This window comes from Tiliqua scincoides, chromosome 5 (genome assembly GCF_035046505.1).
Source record: "Tiliqua scincoides isolate rTilSci1 chromosome 5, rTilSci1.hap2, whole genome shotgun sequence".
Taxonomy (NCBI): domain Eukaryota; kingdom Metazoa; phylum Chordata; class Lepidosauria; order Squamata; family Scincidae; genus Tiliqua; species Tiliqua scincoides.
This window is the reverse complement of record NC_089825.1, coordinates 5,855,230-5,874,937: the sequence shown is the minus strand read 5'-3', so window position 1 is coordinate 5,874,937 and position 19,708 is coordinate 5,855,230. Positions and strand designations below refer to the sequence as shown.

Sequence of the window (19,708 nt, the reverse complement as noted above, 5' to 3'; positions counted from 1 at the left end):
TCCGGGCCTTGCTGGGTTTCAAAGTAGCTCTCGAGCCAAAAAAGTGTGAGCACCCCTGCTCTACTACAACATAATCAACTTCAAATGAGTAAATCAGCTCTTCGAGGGGTTGCACTCTCAGCATATCAATCCTGCACTCATTTCCAGATTGGAGGACTTAGTCTCCCTATAGAGGAGTCTGACTTGATTTAATGCATTCTCACAAACAGCAATAGTCATTTAGGGCCACCTATCCCATGCAAGCTGGAGGCAATTCATTTATGCTAATCTGTGCTATTGTAATACATCTCTGCACCAGCGTGCCTGGTTTATGGCTGATGAGTTATTTTATTTACACAAGAGAAACATCAGCAGCGTTTAAACAGCTGCCCCCACCTATTATTCCACTTGTTGAATAATGGTACACTAATGGCAGTTTGAAGTTGGAAGATCAATAAAAGCAAATCAGAAAAAAAGAATGCTAATTAACTTGAACTAATGGCAAGGGCTGCAAATACGGAATGCAAAGCCATTAATTTCCTTCTCGTAGGCATGGGAATATCTTTGAAGATGATGATAATAAACCAACTGTCTATTTTTAACAGGTGCTCACACACTCACTGCCAATTAACACACGGTGTTGCAGTGCTGCTGTAAAGGACTAAGGAGATCAAACCAGGAATATGGCAGCAGAGCCCACATACTTTATGCCCCAGACCACCAAGCCAGCTCTCAGAAAGAGGAAGGCATTGGTTTAGTTTTTGCTGCACTGCAGCACCACTCAGGTGATGGCCGTAGAGAGTATTGCAGCCCAGCTAGACCAGGTGAACTGGGAAGGAGAAAACAAAAGGGAAGTCAGCCCACAATAGGCAGACCTTCCTCATCAAAGTGTACATACCTCCTGCTCTTTCTTCAGTGCCTCCATGGCTTCCCGGAACCTTCTCTCTTTTGCCTCCATTTCAGCAATGGTGGCTTGGTTCTGTTCTTCGTATGCCATGGCGACCACAGCCAAGATCAAGTTGACCAGATAAAATGAACCCAGAAAGATGACCAACATAAAAAAGATCATGTAGATCTTGCCAGCAGATCTGAGGGTCTGCATGTATGAAATTTAAAAGAAAGAAAGAAATTTGGGGTTATTCATTTATCTATTTAAATGATTTTTATCGCTCTTTTCTTTATCATCAGATTTTTTTTCTTTAAACTTTTGTAAAGCAATGAACTGCTCAGGCCTGGCTGATAGGTATGACCAAAATAGATGGGGATGGAGATAACATGGGGTCGTTAACACTTCAGACTAGTGGTCCCAAACTGACCTGTGTCACATCACCCCACCCCACCTCATCTTCCTGGCTCAGGTGAGCGCCGCTATCCTGAATTTTACAAAATTTCGTGAGATCCAAAATGTCATGAGATTTGGGTACCGCCATATTGGATCTCATGAGATTTTGCAAGATCCAAGATGGTGGTGGCCAGGGGGACAGGTAGGAGGCATCCCTCTGTGCCTCTGTGAGTGTGCCATGATCCCTAAGGCCTCATGCCTTACACTTTGGGAACCCCTGCCTTAGACTATGCCAGAAGTACGTGCCAAAGAGTTCCAGTTCGTTATGCCAGTTCTTTAAATTTAGGCGAAACCCAGCCTTTTCTCCTAAATTTAAAAAGCCAACGATGACAAGATCACAAGTTTGGATTTCACATGTCAACACATGAAATTACTACCTGTTGGTAGAGGCGCTCCCAGCAGTCCTGAGTCATGAGGCGGAACAAAGAGAGAAAGGCCCAGCCAAAAGTATCAAAGCTCGTGAAGCCGTGGTCAGGGTTTTCACCAGCCCTCAGACACCTGTACCCCTTGGGACATGTACTGCAAGAAGAAAAATGTCAAGAAATAAAGGTTAGTGATGATAGAACTACTCTCTGCTCCATTCAGAATTGGATCATCTGGAGAACACTTAAAAAAAATACCATTTGTTGACAAGGTCTAAATTGCTGGCTGAACCTCATTGTATCACTTTATCATTTTCAACTCTCTTAACATTTCAACTATTTCTGTCCAAGTTCCCTGGAGCCTTAAAAATCACATTTTTGGAGGTGTTTGCTTAGCTCTATCTGAGCTGTGGTTAGCAGCCAGGGCTGGGGTAAAAACAGACTTCACTAAAAAATACATTCTTCACATGGGCAGAATCTCTTTTTATTTTCCAAGATATAGAAAAACTCCTCAGGGAAATGACAAGTGATGTTTGACTTTAAGTATAGCTTAGAATTACAATGGGAACATTTGTATTCCAAGCAATCATACGTTATGGTAGCATCGTAACAAAGGCCATAAAGTAGACACAATCAATGAGGAGCAGAAAAATACTATAAGGTCTGTCACATGAGTGTCAGCTGGACAAGTACATCAAGACTTGGCCTCTTAGACCCATGTCACTTAATCTACCCAAGGAGTTACTCTCAGCAAGCCTACTTACTTACTTAGTAAGTAACTATCCAATCCTATCCAATGAGGAAGGGTTTACAACAATGGAAGACTCTTCTACTGCTGTAAAATGGCCGCCAATAGTGGGCACAGTGCTCAGTTGGCAGCCATTCTGTTGCAAGAGGTGACAGAGCAGCGGCTTTGCCACTGGACCTCGCCATGCCCGCCAGTCTCAGTAAGCCAGTAGTGGGGCAGAAGGTGGGCAGGGAGGGGGTGGGAGTGGGAAGATTGGGGGTGTAACTGGCGGGAAGGAAGGACCAGGGCAGAGAGGAAGCGGGGGGCGTGGATGTGGCAGCAGTGACTCACACAAGAGGTGGCACATGTCCAAAGACACCCGTAGGTAGCTCCACAGTGTATTCAGAGTTGTATAAATGTTTTTTGATTTTTTTACTTATCTCCCATTTGCCCTTGAGTTGCCTCCCCCACTGCATGCTTTTGGTGCAACTGCATCAGCACTGGCGAGGGACAGAATTGGGGCCTGTATGTTAGTAAGCCTTTGAACCTACAATGCTTTCTCATGTTAGCATAATTCTCTTTACTTGACATTGTTCAGTCTCCAAATATAGTATCCACTATCACCTCTTGTACTGACAGTGTGACCTAGAACACTGGTCTTCAGTTGGCACATCCTGACTCACAACTAGGCTGCAACTCAAGCTACTGTATACCGCACCAGAGCCACTGCACCTCCTCCAAAAAAGTTATTTTGAGAGAAGAAGGTGAAAGATGGGAGAAGACGACAAGAGCAGAGAGAGGTGGAAAAGGCAGTAAAAGACACGACAACTTCATGGAGGAGGACAGGCTGATCTATGTCTAAATGGAAGCTCCAGGTTCAGGGGCAATATGTCAATGAGCTGGAGGAGCAAAGGTGATTGGGGAATGTTGCATTCAGGCCTTGCTTGTGGGACTTCCCCAAAGACATCTGACTGGCCACTGCGACAAGCAGAAAACTGAACTAGACACACTTTCAGTCTGACCCAGCAGGTCTTCTCATATGGTCTTATGATACAGAGGGAAAGAGAAGAAACCGGAAGACATGAAGGTCCTATGAGCTGGGTTCACAGTCTGAAAAGGTTAAAAAAAAACCACCCAATCTGCACCACAAGCTCTGCTGTGTGGTTCCATCAGAGACAAAGTACAGGAACCAGAGATGGAGAATTCTCAGCAGAGCTGCCACCATGGTTGACCTTTACACATGTGGACACCTGTCTAGTCCCACCCTGTCTGCTTTTTAAAAGAATCTGAAGACATTTTTATTCTGCAAAGTATTTACTAGCTGATTTCATCCTGCACAGTCCTTTATGAAATACTGTTATTGACAGCTGCCGTTTAATTACTTTATACTAATTTATGGTATTAATTGTATTTTGTTTTTAATCTGTTAGGCAACACTTGAAAATACTGCTTAAAAGGTGAGAGAAAAAACCCTAATATATAAAGACGACCTTCTTTTGATCCAAAACACCAAAAATAGATGGTGGGAAAGGCTTTCAGGGAAGCTTCTCTACCATGATAGATCTCACTAAGGAAACCTTGATATAATTTTGAAACCCTGGGCTTCTTTTATTGTATTAGAATATTTATGTCTGAACTTTTGGCACTCAACGACCCTCAAAGCAGCTCCAGAATTCAGGAAAATCACTGTGCTAGCATATTCTGAAAGCATTATAAGGAATTTGACTAAACCAGGGGTGTCAAACATAAGGCCCACAGCCAAATGTGGCCCCTGGAAGTAATTTATCCAGCCCCTGTTATAATTTGGCTCTCCCAGTTTGATAATTGAACTCATATCTTGAAAATATGAACATGATTTGCACATTTTTTTTCTTCTGTCATTTGCAGGTAATAAGTTTCTATGTGAGAACTAAGTGTTTATTTTTGGCCATCACCTGCTTGATGTTGTCACTTTCTGCTTAATGATGTCACTTCCGGCCCGCAGCAGGCAGCATGAATGCTAACTTCAGCCCTATGTATAAAACAAGTTTTACATCCCTGGACTGAATCCTTCCCTTTTGTTTATAAAGCACATCTCTTTAGGATTTCATGCATGCCTAGGGAGTGGGAATTAGCTTGTCAAGATATCAACATCTGCTTATTTAGAAGGAATGGCAATACCAACATTCTCCATTAATATAAAGCATCTTACTAGAGGAACATCCATTGGACACCACACAATTAATCACAATAAAAATTACAGTGCTATTGATTAAGGACAGTTAACAGCATCCATCCATCCATCAGGCCATAATCAGCTTCATGGGCTGGCACCAGTATAAGAGACTTAAAAGGTTTTTTTTTTTTTTGTCATATCAACAACAGAGATTGGACATACCTGATTATTAATGACGATGGAGCCAACACAATTAGCTAAGAGGGCTTTTTAAAAGGATTAGACAAATTTATGGAGGACGCGTTCTATCAACAGCTATTATCCATGAAAGCTGCCATGGAACTTCCATATTGAGAGGACGTGTATCTCTGAATGCCAGAGGCTGGTGACAAACCGCAGGAGAGGGCTGTGGCCTTTATGTCCTGCTTGTGAGCTGCCTGGAGGCACCTGGCCAGCCACTGTTGGCAACAAAACACTGGGCAAGATTGTCCTTCAGTGGACCCAACAATACGCTTCTTATGCTTAGGCAATTCAAAAGTGCCCTGGCTCCAATCTGGGCCATCTGGGCAAGCCAAACGGCAAGTTGCATAGCAACGATGTGTGGTGGGTGGGCAGGCAGGTGAGGCAGAGCCTCCCCCACTGGAATCCTTTGTTAAGCACCACCGCATGGGAGGTGTGTGAGCACTTACGACCTACATGCTCAGGTGTACTTGCACACCTCCCATGTGGTGGTGCTTTTAGAAGGACTCCAGTGGGGAGGCTCTGCCTCACCTGCCTCCCCACCCACTGCACCTCCCTGCTGTATAGTGGGCTAAGAAACAAAGGAAATTTAAGATGAAAAACAAAACCAGCTAGAACACAGACACACATGCAAGACATCAGAATATCAGCAGATCAAGAAACTGTAATGGGTGGTTAACTAGTGCTCATTTATAATGGCAAATCACTATCCCTGCCTGACAACATTAAACTGAAAATACTCTCCAGTGAAGGAAGACTATTGACCTGAAACTGAGTAGCTAAACAAAGCGGGGGTGGTTTCTCACATTGCAAAAGACCTGCGTATTTACTACCGTCGGCACGACTTAGGCTGCACTCCTATACACACTTTCCTGGGAGTAAGCCCCACTGAACACAATGGAACTTACTTCTGAGTAGACATGCATAGGATTGTGCTGTTAGGCTCTGTTCTGCTGTATTTGGGGCTACAGTGTGCAGGTGTCCTCCACAGGTCCTTCCCCCCCACCTGGGGGAGACAAGGTAGGCAAAGAACAGAAAAAAGAGGAGATGTGATTGGTTGCTGGAAGACACGGGTCACAAGTTAGGGCTCCCAGAAGTTAGGCTCCAGTGGTTTACCACAGGTTTTCCAGGAGGGCTACATTTCCCAAATTAGTCCTACGATCTGCTTCATAAACCCTGCTCGCTGGTCTGCCAGCGGGCACAAGGTTGGTTGGTAGAAACTAGAAACAAGGTCTTCTCTGTGGTGGCGCCATGCCTTGGAACTCCTTCTCTACAGAGGCTTGCCCGGGAGCCACCCTGGTTGCTTTTAGGCCAATGACAAAAGACTGATTTTATTCCACCAGGCTTTTGTATGATTTCATCATTGTTTTAACTGTTACTTTTATGCTACTGTTATATTTATTTTAAAGTGTCCTGTTAATATACTATATATACATTGTTTTAACTCTGTATAGGCAGAGTTAAAACTGTGTGCTGCGCCCTGGGATGTTTTTAAACCTGAAAGGCAGGGTACAAGTCTTTTAAATAAATACAGGTTAGCCCTCTACATCCATGGGAGTTCCATTTCTGGAACCCCTGCGGATGCCAACCTCAGTCCAACCTGTCTTCTGAGGCGCAGAGAGGTTGTGACCCTCAGAACGCCTGCTGAAGCCTTCTGGCCGGCACTTCTGGTTTTTGCTAAACCAGTCCCCTCTGGGTATCCCAACATGGGTTCCAAACCCATTGATGAAGAAGACCGTAGATGAAGAGGACCATAGATGAAGTGCATGAATTTCTGTTACAAAGTTAACAGATCTAAATGCCAAGGGCACTTGGCTGCAACTCAAGCCTAATCAGTACTCGATCAGCCAATCCCCAGAATCCATCTGGCTCCACCAACTCAGGAAAAACCTCAGTGCAAGAGCACGATCTTCAGTCTGAGCCAGTTCTCTCACTAGAGGGAACCTCACCTGGACAACCTCCTGCTCCTTTTGGAACCTGACCATCCGTCAACTCTGACCACTTGCCTAGGATTCCCCTTTATGCCTCTGGTCACTCGGAGCTTTGGCTGCTGGTTTCGGAACGTGATCTCCTGCCTATCTTGAACTATACCACTGTTCGGGCTGTTGGGTACAGAGGCTGCATGTTCTGGACCAAGCTACTCACTTCTAGTCCCACTGGGCTGACAACTGGCTTTCTCCAATCCCCACGTTAGTGATGTTCACAAGTGTTGTATTGCTGAGAACCACACATTTTGGCAATGCATGCTTCAAACATAAGACGAGCACTCTAAGCAAAACAAAGTGGTCTTCCAGGGCCTGTTCCGAGCCTGACAGGTGGTGTTTGCCCCATCGTGAAAGGAGGCCCTGCATCAGGAGCTATGAGGATAGAATCATAGAGTTGCAAGGGACCTAACAGATCATCTAATCCAACCCCCTGCCTCTAACAGATTGATTGATTGATTGATTGATTGATTGATTGATTGATTGGATTCCACTAAATTGAACACCCACTAAAATTGAGTGTTGGAAGAGTTAGAACAGACAAAAGAAAATATTTCTTTACTCAGCATGTGGTTGGTCTGTGGAACTCCTTGCCACAGGATGTGGTGATGACATCTGGCCTGGACGCCTTTAAAAGGGGATTGGACAAGTTTCTGGAGGAAAAATCCATTACGGGGTACAAGCCATGATGTGTATGCGCAACCTCCTGATTTTAGAAATGGGTTATGTCAGAATGCCAGATGCAAGGGAGGGCACCAGGATGCAGGTGTCTTGTTATCTGGTGTGCTCCCTGGGGCATTTGGTGGGCCGCTGTGAGATACAGGAAGCTGGACTAGATGGGCCTCTGGCCTGATCCAGTGGGGCTGTTCTTATGTTCTTATGATTGATTGATTGCTGGAACAGGGAGAGAGAGAGAGAGTGTGTGTGTGTCTTTTTTTCACGGCAGGTACTGGGAGAGGCTGAGTTTAAGGGGGAGGGAGGGGGGAGAGTGAGTTTCCATCCTTGTGGCTGTGCCTGCCCAGGCCTGCACCTCCCCACATGCCACCACACCCTAATCTTTTGCAACACGCTTCATATGAGAGAAGGGCTTCTGCAGCCAGATATGCCGTGTTTTGAAGGCAAAACATTTTTTTTAAAAACGCTGCTTTTGCAAAGGGGCTAATGAGTGGCTGAAAGGTTTTTATGCACTTTTAGGGACTTTCTAATGAAACATCACAGCGGCGGAAGCAGCAGCAACAGCAACCGAAATAGTTCCCTAAAGAGGTTTTAAAAATAGCATTGAGATTCACTGGAGAACTTTCTAAGGCCTCATTCTCCTCCTAAATTACCTGTATTTATAGACTGGGGTGAAACAATACACTCACAAACCAACAACGCAGGATAGATCACCCTTATAGAGCATAAAAAATTTCTTCAGTCTCAATCTATAAATGAAAATGAGGATCCAAGAGAGAATCGAGGTAATTAAGGTTTCTACAGCAACAGTCAGCGGGAGGCACCTTCAGGTTGCCCCAGTGACTTGCTTTTTTACCTTGGTGTTTGGAAGCGCAGCTTTTGCAGCCATATCTTCTCAATGCAGTAGATGGCAAGTGCGGTGGTGTAGCTGGAGGGGGGAAGGGTTAAGGCTGGCAGGGAGCCTCAGCGAGGCGGGCAAGCGGCCCCTCCCTTCGGAGCCATTCCCTGCGGGGGAGCAAAACAGTGGCTCTCTAGGGAGGGGCTGCTTGCCCGCCCTGCTGAGCCTCCCTGCCAGACTGGCTGCTCCACCCCCCTCCAGCTACGCCACTGGGCAAGTGCATCTTGAAGGCCTGTATAAACCAGCTGTCCAATTGCCATTTTTTCCGCTTCCTTTCTTGCAGCACCACAAGCAAACCCCCTGTACACAAAGTTTTTTTCCCATCACTGGATTTCCATGCTGGGGAAAGCTTCACCTGTTGCACTTTCACCAGTCACTCAGCTGTTTTCTGTGGACTACTGTTGCTCTGTGTCCTGTTCTTTACCAGGGATGGGGGACACAGCTAAAGAAAAGTTACTATGCTTGGCCCAGTTAGCCGAGGGTCCCATTTGGTTAAAGCAGCGATTTTCTACCCGAGTGGCACACTGGTGTGCCACAAAAAATCTGCAGTGTACCCTGGCAGTTTGGAGCACAGTGGTTGAAAATTGCTGAAAAACTCCCAGTAGCTTTTTTCTAAGGCAATCATCTGTAGTAACAAATTGTCCATTCCTCTTCCTGGGTCCCTTTCAGGGAGAAGGGCAGGATACAAATAAAGTTTATTATTATTATTATTATTATTATTATTATTATTATTATTATTATTATTATTATTACTACTACTACTACTATTATTCCTCTACCAGCTCAGCAAGATGGCAATGCTGCAGTACTTTGCCCTGACATGCTAGTTTTTCATAGGATGAAGATCTTCCAATATGGAGGTGCATTCAGATCTCCCACATGCAGACAGAAGCCCAGAAACCATTTTATCGCATGATGTTGGTCCAGAGGCTCCTGGCCAATCTCCAATGAAAAAACCAACAGGTTAACAGCTCAAGAATTTCTGTGATGTCACTGTTGTATATTGCAAAGAACTTTAAAAATACAGCCCTCTTCTTCCATCTCTTGAGGGAGAACCCTCAAATTAACCATGAATGAATTTCTCCCTTGCGCTTCTGAGGCCTCCCTCCTGCGTTTCACTTTTCTGGTCTTTTCTTTGAAAAAAATCCACAACACTGATCAAGTTTCCAGGAAGAAAAAAAAAATTAAATAGCTTGAGAAAGAACCGGTAATAAGACTCCCAAAGAACGTCGCTTAGCTTTGAACTAGTGAGAAATAGCGTTCTCCCCCGCTGTTTGGAAAATTGTATTATCATGCCCGAAAGTTTCACTGTCAGGAAATTCCCTTTCTCATCATTCCCACAATTAAGTACAAGACCAGGACTCCAACATTAAACTGGCTCGGAGGGTAGATGATTCCACTAAAATCAGTAGGAGCACAGAACGTTTGATCAGGCAATTTCAATCTGAGAAACTGAGAGCTCGGGGCACACTTGTGTGCATCTCAAGGTTATTTTGGTTCTTGTATGTTACTGTGGTAGGGAGTGAAATGGGGGGCAAATTGCATGTTATTATAAGGGGGAGATCAATGGCTGAACTAGGAAAAAATGGAGGCAGCACAGAAAAAGCACAGAGCAGGGGGGCAAGCTTTGTCTCAGATGCTAGATTTTGGAAAAATCAATACTAGCATTTTTCACATGAACACTCTTGACAATATTTACTTTGAAGCAGCCCTATTTGTTTTGATGGAGTAACCACAAATTTCTAGCCATGGTGAGAAGGGAGTGAACTGGGAGAGGTCACTCCACCACTTCACCCCTCCCCACTGGTGCTACCTATGAGGAAAGCTTCTGAGGTCTTTGGGGTACCTTTCTGGGCCCTTTCTGTGTGCACTTCTGTACTGCAGCGAGTCATGGACTCTTTGCTCACAACAGGAGAGGAAACTGAACGCTTTCCACATGTGCTGCCTCTGACGCATTCTCGGCATCACCTGGCAGGACAAAGTTCCAAACAACACAATCCTGGAACGTGCTGGAATCTCTAGCATGTATGCACTACTGAAACAGAGACGCCTGTGTTGGCTCGGTCATGTCGTGAGAATGGATGATGGCCGGATCCCAAAGGATCTCCTCTATGGAGAACTCGTGCAAGGAAAGCGCCCTACAGGTAGACCACAGCTGCGATACAAGGACATCTGCAAGAGGGATCTGAAGGCCTTAGGGATGGACCTCAACAAGTGGGAAACCCTGGCCTCTGAGCGGCCCGCTTGGAGGCAGGCTGTGCAGCGTGGCCTTTTCCAGTTTGAAGAGACACTTGGCCAACAGACTGAGGCTAAGAGGCAAAGAAGGAAGGCCCATAGCCAGGGAGACAGACCAGGGACAGACTGCACTTGCTCCCAGTGAGGAAGGGATTGTCACTCCCGGATTGGCCTTTTCAGCCACACTAGACGCTGCTCCAGAACCACCTTTCAGAGCGCGATACCAGAGTCTTTCGAGACTGAAGGTTGCCAACAAGTTGTGGGCCCTTTCTACAGTGACATAATGCCCATGCATACACATGCTTATGTGCTGTGGAAACCCCATCAGTGAAACTCCAGAGGCCTGCTGCTGCCCTCACAGCCACAGCATTCCAACATGCCACCATGTGCTTGCCCTTTTAGAAGAGGACCATGTTGCTTTTGCATGGAATAAACAGAAGGGATGCACTCAGCAACACCTGTGGAGTTGGGGAACAGGCCAGTTTGTTCCACCAGTAGCGCTAGTGATCCCAAGCTTGAGAATCAAGAAGTCTCAAACGCAGCATCATTCCATGCTGTCTTCTGTTTCTTGGTCAGCCCAGGACAGTGATGGAGAACCTATGACATGCGTGACAAAGGCAGCACACCACGACATTTTGGGTGACATGCCAGAGTTCACCGACACGCCACAACAACTGAGTTTGTTTTACTCGTATTTCATTTTTATAATTATTTGATGTTTCTTTATACAATACATAGCACCACACATGATTGGACTGTATTTTTTTTAATTAATGAATATGTAAAGAACTGTTTCTCTTTTGTTCGTGTGTGTGTCTCACACCAAGCCTAAAAGGTTCGCCCTCATTGGCCTAAGACAGTGGTTTTCAAACTCTCAGGGAGAGTTTGAGCCGCTCTAAGTTTTTGCGGAGGCTGGAGGGGAGGTAGCGGGGACAGGGGAAAGGCAGCGGCATGATCCCCAGGATTGTGCCTCTCAGGGGGGCTGCAGGGGCTTGGGTGCACTTACCTGAGCCTTCTGCAGCTTCCCGGGGGTTTGGGGAGCCCTGCGCAGCTGTGTGTAGGGCTCCCCGCAGCTTCAGAAGTGAAAGTGGAATGATTGCACTCCACTTCTGCTTTAGCGGAGGCAGGGCATGATCGCTCCGCTTTCTCTTTCAAAGCTGCGGGGAGCCCAGCAGTAGGTCGCGCAGGGCTCCCTGCACCCCCGCCAGGGTGCAGGAGGCTCAGGTAAGTGCACCCAAGCCCCTGCAGCCCCCCAAGCAGCGCAATCCTGGGGATTGCGCCACTGCCTCCTGGCTGCCCCCACCCCTTAAGGGCAAAGAGGCCAGGGTCTACAGGCTGGTGTGTCACGACACTCCAGTCTGAAAGCCCTGGCCTAAGTTGTGACAGAATGTAGCAGGGACTTGCGGTAGATGGGGAGGCAGGTGAGACAGAGCCTCCCCAATGGAGTTCTTCGAAAAGCACCGCTGCCGTGTGAGGCACACAAGCACCTCTGGTGGGGAGGCTCTGCATCACCTGCCTCCCCGTCCACCGCACATCCTTGGAACAAAGAACTAAGAAGTGATTTCCAAAGAAGAAGGTGATTACCAACAGAATGTACCACTATAGTTAAAGGGAGGCTTAAAAACAAGGAACTGATGATGATGATGATGGCGGCGACGACGACGACGATGATTAAACTAATACTCACCCAGCATCTGAGCCGTTGCCACACAATAAGAAATCCATGGTGCCCTCTTTAATGAAGTAGTTATCTGCAACACAAATTCAGCAGTTGTCAATTCCTAGCATTTTTTCCATCACAAGAAGATAGAAACTAAAGAGGTTTATATATTGTATTGCATAATTTTACCATTATATGCAAAACTCCCAGAATGTAGAAAGCTAGCAGATTAGGGTAGAGACTAAGCTAGATTTATTCTCCCTGAAACACTTTGCTGTATATAGTACTTTCTTGTGGTTAAGTGGAGAAATATTCAAAAACAAGATATGAAATCACTCAGGACCCAGCAAGACTACATATTAAAGACTAATTTTATAGTCATTCTGGCATTTCAAAAAATCTTAGGAACTGTGGTTCTGTGAATGGAGGGGGGGAGTTGGAGGCTAAGGTTATCAAAGGAGAATGTTTCATGCCTGCTTAAAAAGGTCCAGTTCCCCAGCCGTACCCTCCCACAGACAGATCCAGCTCAAAGGCCTGGAATGCAGGGTGCCTCTGTGGGAGGTGCAGAGGGACTTCCTTCTTCCAGGTAATTTTCAAATGCATTGCAGTGTGCCTGGCATAGTGTGTATAAGTGATGGAGGACCAAAGGAACATAAGAAGAGCCCCACTGGATCAGGCCACAGGCCCATCTAGTCCAGCTTCCTGTATCTCACAGCGGCCCCACGAAATGCCCCAGGGAGCACACCAGATAACAAGAGACCTGCATCCTGGTGCCCTCCCTTGCATCTGACATAGCCCATTTCTGAAATCAGGAGGTTGTACATGCATATCATGGCTTGTAACCCATAATGGATTTGGAAGGGGTCCATACAGCCCTATAGCAATCCTCTTCCAGATTGGGGTGAATACAAAGGGGGCCATGGCCCCCCCTCAATTGCCAAGTCAGCGGGAAGGGTGACTGCTAGGATGGGGAGAAGCCCAAGAATGGCCAGAAGCCCAGGTCTACCCGGCAGGTAGATCTGGGCTCCAAGTCCAGGCAGGAGCCCAGGTCTACCCGCCTAGCAAATGGCACCAGAGGCTGAAGTTCAGCCAGGACTCAACTCTACCTGCCTGGTTGACCTGGGCTCTAGTGTTAAGGTAGTGCTCGTGGTCCCTCCCAACACTGGATCTGCCCCTGTCCCAGGTACAAGGTCTGTGAACGACCTGCACAGGATCATGCCCTCCTTCTACACAATGTCTATCCACTGTTCAGCCCACTTTTGGGTTTTTCATTTACTGTAACAGAAATTTTCCATGTTTTTCTTCTCATGGCGCACTGATCTCTGTAGTCTTCTCTATGGCCTTCTCCACTTATGATGTCACTTACAGCTTCCAGGAGACTCTTCCAGGTTCTGTGGCTCTCTTTCTAGGGCAACTGTCTGTAGTAAAAAAAATGTCTGTCCCTCTTCCTCCTTTGGTGGAAGGAGAGAGAATACATTACTACAGGGAGTTGCCCTAGAAACAGAGCCACAGAACCCAGAAGAGTTTTTTAGCAATTTTCAACAACTGTGCTCCAAACATCCATGACACACCTGTGGACCTTTTGTGGCACATCAATGTGCCACAGCACACCAGTTTAAACTGCAGCATAACACATCCAGCAGGATAAAGATGTAAAATCCTACAGTCTCTCCATCCCATGGATCTGTCAACACTGTGGAAGACTTGAACTAACGAGCAAGGACCCAAAGAGAATCTTATTTTCAGAGATGCTGCATTGTCCTATCACCTATGAAGAGCAATTAATTCCTGAAGTGTTCTCTGCATCCATTTCCCCCCATCCGAGAGGGATGTTGGGTGTGATGGTGTTGAGTGGAACTTAGCTGTCTCTGAATGTGACAAGGCGCCTATAAAGCAAAACAGCATGACTGCGGCAGGAAGGAATGTTCAACCAACAGCCTCATACCAGTTACGGGATAGATAAAAGATAGCAGGGCCTCAGTGCTTGTATGGTAGGGTTTCATGGGAAGGGGGAAATCACTCTGAGTGACACAAAGGGAGAGACTTTGACTCTGGCTCCCTGGCTTATGTACCTCTAAACCAGCAATTTTCCATCCAGTGTGCCACAAAAGGTCCGCAGGTATGCCACAGAAGTCTGGAGCCCCGTGGTTGAAAATCACTGAAAAACTCCTCCAGATTCTGAGGTTCTGTTTCTAGGGAAACTGGCTATAGTCTCGAATTGTCAGTCCCTCTTCCTCTGCTGGCAATTCATTACTACAGACATTTTATTACTACAGACAGAAACAGAACCGCAGAACCCAGAAGAGTCTCCTGCAAGCCGGAAGTGGCATCACAAGAGGCAAAGACAATAGACCATAGACGTGCAGTTAAAAGAAAAAAAAAAGCTGAAAATCGATGCTCTGAACTGAACTAAGGCCTGGTCTAACTAGGTAGCAGAATGAGGTGACACAGCCCTACAGGTAGCAGAAAGGAATTGCCCCACTTCAGCCTGCAGGTGGGGAATTTACGTGAAATAAACAAACAAATCATACAACAATCCACTTCCCTGAACATAGAAAAAATCACACACCAAGCTAGGATGAAGACCTTTCTCTCTGGGGTGCTAGTTTTTAATCTGCAAGAAACTTTCTTTATCCCTACCACCTGGAGACTTAAGTGATGGAATCTGTGATGGAATCTGCAAAAAGAATGGCTGCAATGGTGTGGCCCAGAATAGCCACAATGGTGAGTGGGAAGGGCCGTTTACATGCCACATTGCAGCACTTATCGCACTGCCCCCCCGGCTATGCTACTGTACTCATGGTGAAATTCAACTTCTAGAGGCTTCAGGGAGGGAGATGAACACTGAAGGATGTTGCAGTTGGCAACCTTCAATCTCGAAAGACTCTGGTATCGCGCTCTGAAAGGTGGTTCTGGCACAGCATCTAGTGTGGCTGAAAAGGCCAATTCGGGAGTGACAATCCCTTCCACACTGGGAGCAAGTGCAGTCTGTCCCTGGTCTGTCTCCCTGGCTATGAGCCTTCCTTCTTTGCCTCAGACTGTTGGCCAAGTGTCTCTTCAAACTGGGAAAGGCCATGCTGCACAGCCTGCCTCCAAGTGGGCCGCTCAGAGGCCAGGGTTTCCCACTTGTTGAGGTCCACTCCTAAGGCCTTCAGATCCCTCTTGCAGATGTCCTAGTATCGCAGCTGTGTAGGGCGCTTTCCTTGCACGAGTTCTCCATAGAGGAGATCCTTTGGGATCCGTCCATGACAACTCCAAAAACTCATACTAAAAGAATTTAAGAAGGCATTACGGACGCTGATTTCCCTGGAACTAGAACAGAGGGACTCTTGCTGGAAAATGGGAATAGTTGGAGTGTATTGTATGAATTTAACAGGGACCCTGACATCAGAACCGGTAAACTGGGAGCATTTGAGCATATCAGGGACATTTTCTAACAATTGCAGGCTATAGTAGAAGGGAAGCCAAATAGATCCCTAAGGAGATGTTTCTCAACTCCCCTGTCCTACTTCTGGCCTTCAGAAGCCCTCCTAACTTTCCAGAAAGATGATCAGAAACAGACTCCCCCCAGATCAGGTGACAGTCATTCCCTCAGGCAGGTAACTAAACCTGGCCTCAGACAGAGGTGCAAAGTCTGCCAACACATCTTTTCCACCACAACAATAATTGGAGCCAAAAGTCAGGCTTTCAGACTACAAGAGAACTTCAGTCAGAGCATTTTGACAGCCTCATGCAAGGCAGAAACACTAGAAAGGAAATTACGGAGGTGAAACCAGTTGGCCTTTGAGATGGCAACAAACTCACACTGCAAAAAGATCATAAACAAAAACTTCTTAGAGCCCATCAACAGAGCATTTTCTTGAGCAGAAGCTCTCTTCCGTGCCATAGCCATGAACTCATTGGGGTGGACCTAAGGAAAATGATTCTCTCTCATCTTAACCCCAGTCCTCTATGTGGCGCTAGCACTTCGGCCCTTCCTTCCAGAATTCAACTAAAGATTTCTGAGACAGTGTGTGCTGGAAACAACTAGATAGTAAGCCAGTGGGATAGGAGCTGTTTGGGTGAAGTAAATTTCACCTGTCTTACAGAGCCTCATTTGTCTTCCCTTAAAATTCTAAGATGTTTCACCTTGAGAGTAAACCTAAAATTTGTGTCAACTTTCACTGTGTACGAATGTCAGAATCCCACAGAGAAATTTCATTTGATTTATTCCCAGGAGATACTCAAAAATCTCTTCAAATATTAGTTTTCTGAAAGTCTGGTGCCACTTCCATTTTCCATAGTACAAGTTTTACTCAGGGAACGGGAGTCTGACTCTCCACTGGCATGCCAGGAGAGAAAAGATTATTATGGGCCATGGGGTCACACATGTAGTACCCTCAAAAAGTGTGTGCCATGGGAATGTCCACATTCTTTAAATCCAGCTCCTGGGAAAAATGATTGCCCGTTCCAAATTTGTCCAGCCTATTGATCTGCTTTCCTCTCCCTCCCAACCAAGCAGCATATTTGCTTATTGCCATTTAACCCTCATAAATCTAGGCTGACTCATAGCTCTTTAAACTGCACTTTATTACTAAGTGTACCCTTAATATCTCCATCAAGACATATTTTCCACTTCCAGGTTGGCAGGAATGAAATCTTAAGCTTCTTTCCTAGAAACCATAATGCCCACCCACACACAAAAACCCATATATAGTCGCTTTCTGATCAGCAGAGAGTTGTTCAAGTATCATGCATTTGCCAAAAATAATTACAAACATATATAATTCATCAGTTTCACATCACCTATGGATGGATATGATCTAACTCAGTGTTTCTCAAACTGTGGGTCGGGACTCACTAGGTGGGAGATGAGCCAATTTCAGGTGGGTCCCCATTCATTTCAGTATTTTATTTGTAACATATTAGACTTGATGCTCCCATGGGATGTGACTGCATTTGGGGAAATGTGACAGACCTGTACTTTTAACAAGCTGCTGTGTATATTCTTTTAACAATGATAGTCAATGGGACTGACTCCTGGGTAAGTGTGGGTAGGATTGCAGCCTAGGACTGTTAAAAATTTTCCTGCCTGATCAATAATAATAATAATAATAATAATAATAATAATAATAATAATAATAATAATAATAATACAGGTATTTATATACCACCTTTCTTGGTCTTTATTCAAGACTTTATTCAAGGCAGTTTACATAGGCAGGCTAATTTAAATCCCCGTAGGGATTTTTGCAATTGAAAGAAGGTTCTATCTTTCAAGAGCCACAACAATTCAGATGTTTCGTTCTGATCTGAACTCCATTCTGGCCTCCATCCTCCCAGGCTCAGAGCAGATGGAAATAGCTCAGCTTGTCAGCTGCTTCAAGGTCACATGGTGCTGGTGGCTTCGAACTGGCGACCTTCGGATGTTATCTTCAGGCAAATGGAGGCTCAACCCTCTAGACCAGACCTCCTGATCATGTCACTTCCAGTCATGACATCACTATCAGTGGGCCCTGACAGATTCTCATTCTAAAAAGTGGGTCCTGGTGCTAAATGTGTGAGAACCGCTGATCTAATTGGTTCAGGAAACAGTGCACAGTTGGAAAGAGTCAGGTGGTCACCTGAATTCTGAATGCCCGGGTCCCAAAATAGAATGTTCCTACCAACCCCTAGGTTAAATCATTCTAACCCAGATTTTATATGCTCCAGTTGTCCTCATGGCCATGCCAAGGGAAATACCTTGGTATTTGACCTTGAACAATCAGTTATAAACCATGAAATCAAAACCAGCAGAGAACCATATCCAGTCAGTCAACAAGCCTTCTGGAATAAAAAAGGTGTTCACCTTCCACTTACAAACAGTAGGAGGAGCAAAAGGAGCCAAGCAGACCTTTCTAGGAAGGGAATTCCAGGACTGTGATTCCATCCTCAAAAAGGTCACATTTCCAGCACAGCCAAATGAATTTCAGTTAATGGAGGTCAGAGAGAAAGGCACCTATAACCGAGTTTAAAATCCAGGTGGGTTGAAATGGCAGAAGAGTCCCCATTAGAATTTGCCCGTTTTCTGCCCTCTCCCCAGCAATCCAGAGGTTACCTTGCACACGCCCGATCTCGTCTGATCTCGGAAGCTAAGCAGGGTCAGGCCTGGTTAGTACTTGGATGGGAGACTGCCTGGGACTACTGGGTGCTGTAGGCTTATACCATAGTCTTTCGAGACTGAAGGTTGCCAACCATGTGGAGAGGAGCAGGATCACACCCATTCAGACCACACCAATTGCCCAGGTGCCCGGAGTGATACCTGCTATGCCCACGCGTTCCATGTTGGTGTGTCCAAGGCAGTATGTAATTGGCACAATGGACAGGCCCACCCGATCAACTGCAAAGTCAGGCAAAGCAGAAATCACATGCTTCATTGCCCTGGAGTCAGGTATGCATGCTCAAGTTATCATGGAGATAGTCCTTTCCATGAAACAGCTGCCCCTACGGATGTATGATGGGGAGGTACCCCCCCCCCCAACACCACAGGATTCTTTCCTGGGGGCCAATGAAACTCAGCTGTTGGGAGAACACTAATATGACACTGTGGTATACCCATAAAGCATGTGGATCCAACTACATGTTCAGAAATGACATTTCTGCCTGACAAACACGTTGAGCCTCATTATTCACACGGGTTTCGTTCCAAGCACTCACGTGGATGGCAAAAAAAACGCACTATAGCAAATCAATTTAAAAAACAAAGTTTTTTTAAAAACAGCCTTGCTGACCTTTGTGATGTAAGATAAGAGCCATTAAGAAGACAATCCATCAATCAGACGTCCTCAAAGGGCTTAGAAAGGTGCTTCGCTCAGTCCCTCCCTTCACCAATGCAAAGTGATCACCTTTCTTTCACGTGCTCAGGGGGAAGGGAGGGGTTCGCTGGAGAGAGAAGGATTGATGGATTGTCAGCCAGCTGCCCTCTTTCTCTCTCTCTCTTTCTCATTAAGGAGGCTATTGTTAAAGGACTGTTCAGTTTTTTAAACTGATTTTAAAGGGGTGCATTTTTCCCCTTCTCCAGGGATCAGCACATTCCTTCTCCTTTGCAGGGGCCATTCATGTTGAGTCAAATCCGTGTATAAAAAAATCAGTGTATAAATAGGCTGGACCTGTACTTTGTTCCTACCAACCTGCAGTCCTGCAGGTAGTACTGCAGTTCAGAGGCATCACTAGGTTTGCATCACCCAGCAAAAGAGCTCAATGCATCACCCACAGAATGGTCCTCTTCCTGTACCAGACCATACAGAATAAATTACAATATCATATGCACAGCCTAAATGCAGTGGCATCACTAGAGTTGGTGTAACCCCCATTTATTTATTTATTTATTTATTTAAATGCACAACAGTACAGGTCACCCAACAAATCCGTAACCAACCAAAAACCAGTGGCCAACTTGATGGCACTCACACAACTAAATAAGAGTTCTAGTATT

The 19,708-nt window shown here is 45.7% G+C and overlaps 1 protein-coding gene across 11 annotated transcripts in view; it reads right to left on the bottom strand.

Moving 5' to 3' along the window:
* LOC136654387 (sodium channel protein type 5 subunit alpha-like) overlaps positions 1-19,708 on the bottom strand; it is a 319,548-nt gene that overhangs the window by 160,072 nt on the left and 139,768 nt on the right. For 10 of the 11 annotated variants that reach the window (XM_066631371.1, XM_066631373.1, XM_066631374.1 and 7 more), the window contains 3 exons: positions 12,283-12,346; positions 1,699-1,840; positions 878-1,075 (listed from right to left, as the gene is read on the bottom strand). In XM_066631371.1, the coding sequence (XP_066487468.1) occupies positions 878-1,075; positions 1,699-1,840; positions 12,283-12,346 (404 nt within the window). The remainder of the gene's footprint in view (positions 1-877; positions 1,076-1,698; positions 1,841-12,282; positions 12,347-19,708) is intronic. The other variant, XM_066631378.1, reaches the window with a different exon arrangement.